This window comes from Mus musculus, chromosome 10, assembly GCF_000001635.26.
Source record: "Mus musculus strain C57BL/6J chromosome 10, GRCm38.p6 C57BL/6J".
In the NCBI taxonomy this organism is placed as follows: domain Eukaryota; kingdom Metazoa; phylum Chordata; class Mammalia; order Rodentia; family Muridae; genus Mus; species Mus musculus.
The window spans coordinates 76,440,372-76,447,594 of NC_000076.6; the positions used below are offsets into that span (position 1 = coordinate 76,440,372).

At 48.9% G+C, this 7,223-nt stretch overlaps 1 protein-coding gene across 14 annotated transcripts in view; it reads right to left on the minus strand.

Moving 5' to 3' along the window:
- The window catches only part of Pcnt (pericentrin (kendrin)), a 91,659-nt gene extending 89,118 nt beyond the window's left edge, over positions 1-2,541 (minus strand). For 12 of the 14 annotated variants that reach the window (XM_030244950.1, XM_011243383.3, XM_017313839.2 and 9 more), the window contains exon 1: positions 2,194-2,455. In XM_030244950.1, the coding sequence (XP_030100810.1) occupies positions 2,194-2,247 (54 nt within the window). In that variant the 5' untranslated portion in view covers positions 2,248-2,455. Of the gene's footprint in view, positions 1-2,193 lie in introns of all 14 variants that reach the window. The other 2 variants (NM_001282992.1, NM_008787.3) reach the window with 1 other exon arrangement.
- Between the last annotated feature and the right edge of the window lie 4,682 nt (positions 2,542-7,223).

Genomic DNA, 7,223 nt, shown 5'->3' on the forward strand with positions numbered 1-7,223 from the left:
AGCAGTAGTAGAAGCAGAGGTAAACCAGGAAGAAGTAACAAAACCACAAGGTCACCACACTTGTGGGGAGCATGAGGTCCGCGCTAGCGCCAACCACTCAGCCGCACGGGGGCGAGCGACCGCTTTCCCAGAAAACACTGCCTTCACTGACATCGATGCCCTTGGCATGAAGCTCAAAAATGACACGGAGTCTACAAATGGCTATTAATGATGCCTACAAGCAGGCAAAAAGAAAGCAATATGGCTGGGTGAAAGATTGGCTGTTCTAAGCCTTGGATAGTTTACAACAGATTTAAAATGCATCGATTTAACACACTGAGAGCTTAATTAAGTCTATATTCAAGTCTTAAAACTATGACATGAAGCTAGATCATCCCCTTCTTGCCCCCATTCGTCCCTAATGGAAGCAATCCATCGCCCAGCCAAAACTTCTTAGCCATAGACTCTGAGACGAGGTACAGAAATAGCAAAAACTTAATTAAGCCAGGTCAATCTAGCATCTTCCTTTGCAGAATCTTGATGCTCTACTTCTGACACAGCGCAGCAAAGCACTAGGGAGCATCCCAGAATGTTGCCTGCCAGTCAGAGGCACAGCGTAGCTCCTTTCTGTCCCTCAGATACAAGGCTTTTTGACTGTATTCACACACAATCTCCTCCTCGTACCCTATTCAAAAAGGCAAGCGCTGGTGTGCCAACGTCTCACTGGGGTGGGGTGGGGGGACATCTATTCCCTCAAATCACAACCAAGGCCACCCAAGCAGATGTGCCCCTGTTGATGAAAAGAGAAACGCACAGTTTCGTTGGCGGAGGAAATTAACAAGGCCACTTATCTGTGGGAAGAGAAATTTGAAGGGCACTGCCTACAGTACCAACTCTGTTCTAATCTCTTGCCTTCTCCACTGAATGCAACTGTCTGCCTCAGAGCTCGCCCTCTGCAGCATGTACTTGGTCTCTGGCCATGAACCTTCAATGAGTGGCCTTCTGGTTCGTCTCATTAGCCTCCATCTCCCTAAGGATATCTAATTGGGTTCACAAACCCACCCAAGTACAGACACCAGTTCCCCTGGTGAAGTACTAAACTTCACATGCCCTCATTTCTCAAAGTGTCTATCTACATGTGCCCAGCTTATACCCCATAAGGGCCACAATGGCTTCTGGCCGGCACCTGTAATCTGACATTGCTGTGCTCTCATTTCCTCTGTGTATTTTGCATGTTTTTTCGAAGTGGGTGCAGGGTGATAGTGGTGGTGGGGTTGTTGACACAAATGAAGAATTGCTGTTACTAGGCGAACCACAAAATCAACACAGCCCTTTCATGAAGGCTATAGCTATACTGTCCTGACAGTACAGGGTAGGGACACAGCCTCTGGTTCCACAGCCATGATAGCTGGCCAGAGATCCACTTCCAAAATGTTCGCACCTTCTCTTCCTCTGAATCCCCATCACCTTTCAAATAACTATCTTGCCAGGCAGTGGTCGTGCATGCCTTTAATCCCAGCACTTGGGAGGCAGAGGCAGGAGGATTTCTGAGTTCGAGGCCTGCCTGGTCTACCAAGTGAGTTCCAGGACAGCCAGGACTATACAGAGAAACCCTGTCTCGAAAAAAACAAAACAAAACAAAACAAAAAAACAAAACAACTATCTTAACAGCCACAAGTGTTCCCAGGGTAGAGTCTCAAACAAATTCAAAATCTGAGGCAGAAGGAGGTGAGAAGAGGACCCTCGGTAGTATGGCAGTTGTGGGGCCCGGCCAGAGAGCGAACAACGAAATACAACAACAGGACACCACTAGGGAGCAAAGTTCTTGGTTCCCTGGGAAAATAAAGTCTGAAGACGGTCTTTAAAAAGCCTTGGACAGTTTAGTCTCAGGAAAGTGCCTGAGCACCGGAAGCACAACAACTAAGAATGCTAGGTGACCAGGACCCGCCCATGGCGCTCGGGCCCACCTACAAGTCGTACGTCTCTGACGCTGATTGGCTGTGGGTGTAATAGGGCGGAGCGAGACAGAGGGCGCTGGATTCAAGATGGCGGCGCCTAGGAAGTGAATTCCGCAGAAGCGGCGGGAAGGACAAGCGCCCGGCAGTTCCCACTGCTCCACCGCCACCGCTTGTGTCAAGCGGCGGTCTGAGCACCGGAACCGCTTTAGGATTTCTTCCCCACCGCAAAGCTGAGAGAAGGATGCTACCGTCTAACCTTGGCTCTCCCAGCCTCCACCTTCCTGCGCCGCTGCTCCTGCTCGTCTTCCATCTCCACCTGGGCTCCCGGCGAGTCGCTCGGAGGTGACAGGGCGGCGGCGACACCGCCTTCGCTCTATTTACACTCCCTCCCTTCACCCACTCGCCTCCCCACCCCCCATACACACAACTGTCAGCTTCGCCCCGCCAATCCGGAGCCCCGTGTGGCCTTGCGCACGCGCGCTCCGCTGACGCTCCAAGGGCGGAGAGCCATCTCTCTGGTCCCCAATTGGTACGCCGACGCTCTCCACCCTCTTCATCCACGCCAATGAGCGAGGCGCGGCGTTCCCGGGGCTCGCGGGCGTTCGTCGACTGGGCGGCGGGAAGGTTTGGACAAACCGTTTTCCCGAGGCGGTGCTACCTATCGCCCTCTCCCGACAGGAGGAGGACTTACATACCAGCGGCTCTCCATGCCTCCGGTGCGCTCTGGGCACTCTCTCCCGCACTTTGCCAAAGTCGTTTTTTCTGTCGCGATGTGTTTCTGCGAACACTGGGGCATCCTCTAGGATCCACCAGCCCCCACTTTTGGTTCTCAGGTGCAGTCAACTGGGAGTCCTGCTTCCCTTCTTTGACCACTTCGGCCCCTCCTGAACACGGTCCCCTGTCTTCAATCCAAATCCAAAGAACAGAGTATAGCCAGAGTTACTCATTGAATGACACCTAAAACTTAGACCGCTGTCCCCAGTGGACCCCAGAGTTGCCACCCAGGGCCGTTTTGCATTCACGCACACGCTTCAATGTACAGAGTCGCTGTGTGTTCAGGCACCTGACTCTCACTCCATCCATCACCTCTACCAGGAAAGTCTTTCTGCCATAAGGAAATAAAGAAACTATGGTCCATTTGTAGTAAGAGGCGCGTTTAAAGCTCATCGGTGGATTACAGGAAATTAGGAGGATTGGGCCCTTGGATTCCCTAGCCGGCAGCAGGTTCTTTCTTGCCTAACATTTATTAATTTATCATTGGGTTGAAACGTTGCAGGCTGTTAACATGACTAACATAAAAGGAGAGGATCTGAGCTCCAGGATATATGTCAAGAGCTTTGCATCCTGCACGGATAGGATAGGGAAGCTGGAGAGAGGGTAATGCCTATAAGAATGAATCCTCCTGAAGAACTCAGTAGTGTGGAATTTGGGAACAGGGAAATGCCGTAAGGGCTATAAAACCTATTTTATACCAAATCTGCATGACAGCCGTTTTTGCCTTCTCTCTAGGCTGACACCCAACTTTACAAGATCCAAAAAATAAATTGTTTCACTTTCATGACTCAAAAGACTTCAAGCCTCTTAGGAAGTGTCTCTTGCACTGATGAAAACACTGAGTGGGTGGGGGTCCCTCTGGACAGACCTATCCTCTAGGATATGTTGGTCTCAGTCTTTGAGCCATGCAATATTTAAGGAATGTTTGAAGGGTGGTCGGTCATATTTTACATATCAAAACTTAAAGGACTGGAGAGATCAGCAGTTAAGAGCATTAGCTGCTCTTCCAGAGAACCCCCAGTTGATTCGCAGTACCCAATGGTGGCTCACAATTGTTACTCCAGTTCAGAGGATCTGATGCACACCTCTGGCTTCTGAGGGCACCAAAAACTCATGTGGCGCACATTGGTACCCATAAAATAATTTTTAAAGTATAAATAAATACCTAATAATATTTATTTCTTTGAACTATGAGTATGTTTGTGTCTCTGTGTGGAACTGGCAGGTATCCTTAGAGGTAAGAAGAGGGTGTTAAATGCCCTAAAGCTGGAGTTACAGGCAATTGTGCGTCAACAGATGTGGGTTCTGGGATCTAAATTACCCCCTCACTCACTAAGGAAATCCCTGCTTCGTATAGTGGCACGTGTCTTATACCCAGCACTGGAGAGGTGGGTCTCTGAGTTCAGGGCCAGCCAGGGCTAAAAAGAGAGACCCTATGTAAATATAAAATAAAAAGACTTGCTTGCTTAAAGCCCAATGTTAAGAAGACATTTTCTGCAGTGGGGTTCCCTTCTCTTAGAACCAGATGTGGGTTCTGGCATCTAAATTCTCTCAGACGACTATAACTTGTCCCAGGTTAACAGAGAACTAGCAGCCAGCATTGAGTGCATACTGCTCTTACAAAGGACCAGAGTTTGGTTCCTAGCAACCATGTCAAACAGCTCACAACTGCCTATAATGCCAGCTCCAAGGGGGATTAGCTGCCTCTGACCTTGTCAGTACTGGCAACCACATGCAAATACTCATGTACAGACACATACATACACATACATAATTAAAATAATAAAATGTCTTTAAAATCTAATTTAAAATAAAATTGGGGGGGCTAGAGCAATGCCTTGGGGTCTGAGGGCACTTGCTGCTCTTGAGGAATGCTATATAAGAGTCTGGGATAAGGGGTGGTCATCAAGGAGTGCCACCCAGCTCAACCCATAGGCTAGACAGAGAACTGGATATCCTGGGAGGACGACCAATGTGAAGACATGGTAAGCATCAGGCTTGAGACACAGGATGCCCTCGGAAGCCAGGAAAGTGAGAGTAACAGAGAAAAGGAAGGCTGAGGCTTCGGGGACATGAAGTGGCTAACTTCTTTGAAAGTGAGAGTAACAGAGAAAAGGAAGGCTGAGGCTGCGGGGACATGAAGTGGCTAACTTCTTTGGGGGTGGGGTGGGAAAGAAGTGACCCCAGCAGCAAAAGGCAGCTGCTCTTTGTTTTGTCTGACATCCTTTTTTGTTGTTTGTTTTTGTTTTTTTCGAGACAGGGTTTCTCTGTGTAGCCCTGGTTGTCCTGGAACTCACTCTGTAGATCAGGCTGGCCTTGAACTCAGAAATCCCCCTGCCTCTGCCTCCCAAGTGCTGGGATTAAAGGCGTATGCCACCACTGCCCAGATTATCTGACATTTTTTTTTTTTGTTCTATATGTGAAGCTTTTAAACACACAGTAACTATCCTATCACATAATCAGAACAAGGCATTCTACTGGCAGTCTCCCCTCCCCCAACCCCACTCCCCCAACCCCACTCCCCCATCCCCCAGCCATCCCAAACAGATTTAGGTAAAGCTATATGTAGCACTCCACGGGCTATGAAAACTTAAGGCTTCGGTGTTGATTCCATTCTGAGGCTACACACAAACAGTTCAAAACACTCACTGCATTAAAGTGATACGTAGGCAGAAAGGCTTGAATAATCAGATGTGAGTTTTGCTTGAGTTTGAGCAATAATGAGAATGGTGGGTATTCCGGTAGCTCTCTGATGCTCCAAGAGGGCAGCTGGTTATTTAGGTAACCAATAATGAGGAAACAACTGCTGTGACCAGCTGGAGCTTCACCAAGGACCTTGCGCCTGCCTTTGGAGCCCTGCTTCAGCGTGTGATCAGCCAGGGAGGTATCTTCCCCTGGAATGGAGGTGTCTGTGTTTTAATGACCAAGTCTTCCTCTGCTCTCTGACACTCACCCCTGTGGAGGCTAAGGAGCTGGAGGCCATTGCAGAAAGGCAAACAAAAGTTTTAAACCTAGCACTCAAGAGCTTCCTCTTGTCATCTCCTTGAGTCTGCAATCTCATGACATCAATGCTAGGTCCAAAGTGGACTCCTCCCTTCCCCCGCCCCCAACATGGCTTTACCACTGTCAATGCCATAAATGACAGGCCCGGCTCAGCCTGGACTCTGACCAGTAAACAGGAGGATTGCTAGTGGTTTAAAACATTAGCCTTAAGTCACCATTTCCCATTAACTTGTGAAGCAGGTTTCTGTTTGTCTGGAAGAGCCATTGGTTCCCTTATCTGCCCCTCCAGCCATACCCCAAGTGGTTTGGTATCTAGTTCCCCATTACTGTATACCTGTGACACCTATCACAAGCTCCCAGGCTCTACACCCACAAAACAACCCAGACCCTCTTCTCCCCCAACTACTCTAACTTCCTCCCATTGCAAACATATCCCCTTAAAACACACACACACACACACACACACACACACACTCAGGCCTCACACAGAGGCTGTGAATAGCATGAGTGGGGACAAACAGGAAATACCAAGCAAGCATTTGCGCTGAAGTTATCCGCTAGAGAGAGTTTCAAAGTCACTTGAGAGAATATTGAGTTAGTTCTCTAACTGGCTTGCCAAGAGCAGGCTTGTGCCTAGGAAGACAGAGACAACGGAAGATATGGGTTGTTTTTGTTTTTGTTTTTTAAAGTCAAAAGTTTGTAGCCGCATCACACCTACTGCAGCAGAGAGGGTCTTTGCTAGTAACCTTGGCTACTGTGCACATCATAAGTGGCCCCCCTCCAGACTGTCCTTACTATTAGGAGCCTATCTCAATGGGGAAGGAGGGTCCTTCTGGTGTCAGAAAACACTTTCTTTTTCCCCCAAGACAGGGTTTCTCTGTGTAGTCCTGGCTGTCCTGGAACTCACTCTATAGATCAGGCTGGCCTCGAACTCAGAAATCTGCCTGCCTCTGCCTCCCGAGTGCTGGGATTAAAGGCATGCGCCCCAGCCGGACAGAAAACACTTTATCAAGAGAAATCAGAAGCCATTTGTTTATTGGCAAATATGGTTCCTAAGGGAAGGAGGTGTGGGCTCAGGATAACCTTGCTGTTCTTAAGCTATTTGAGTATCTTTGATGGTTTCCCCATGTGGAGAAGGGTCAACACCCCCAAAACTCAACCATGCTGCATCTCTGTCTAGGGAAGCCAGTAGGATAGCCCAACTCCCTCCCTATATGTCTGTAACTAGGCGGTGACATGGGAAGAAGGATAGAGGGGAAGGAGGACAGGCCTGGGCATGCTCTTCTTGTCTTTCCTCAGATAAACCCCACCATCTGAGCGCACCACATGCCTTCTTGACAGTAGATCAGTGAGCTCTGGGGGTTCTTTGTTCTGTTTATACCTGACCCCCACACCTCCAGTTGAACATGGCTTGTTGTGGTCACAGGACCAGGACGGGGAATGCATGCTGGCCTTAGCTCCCTCTCAGAGTAAAAGCAGTAACAACTCCTTCCCTTCACTCACAGGAGT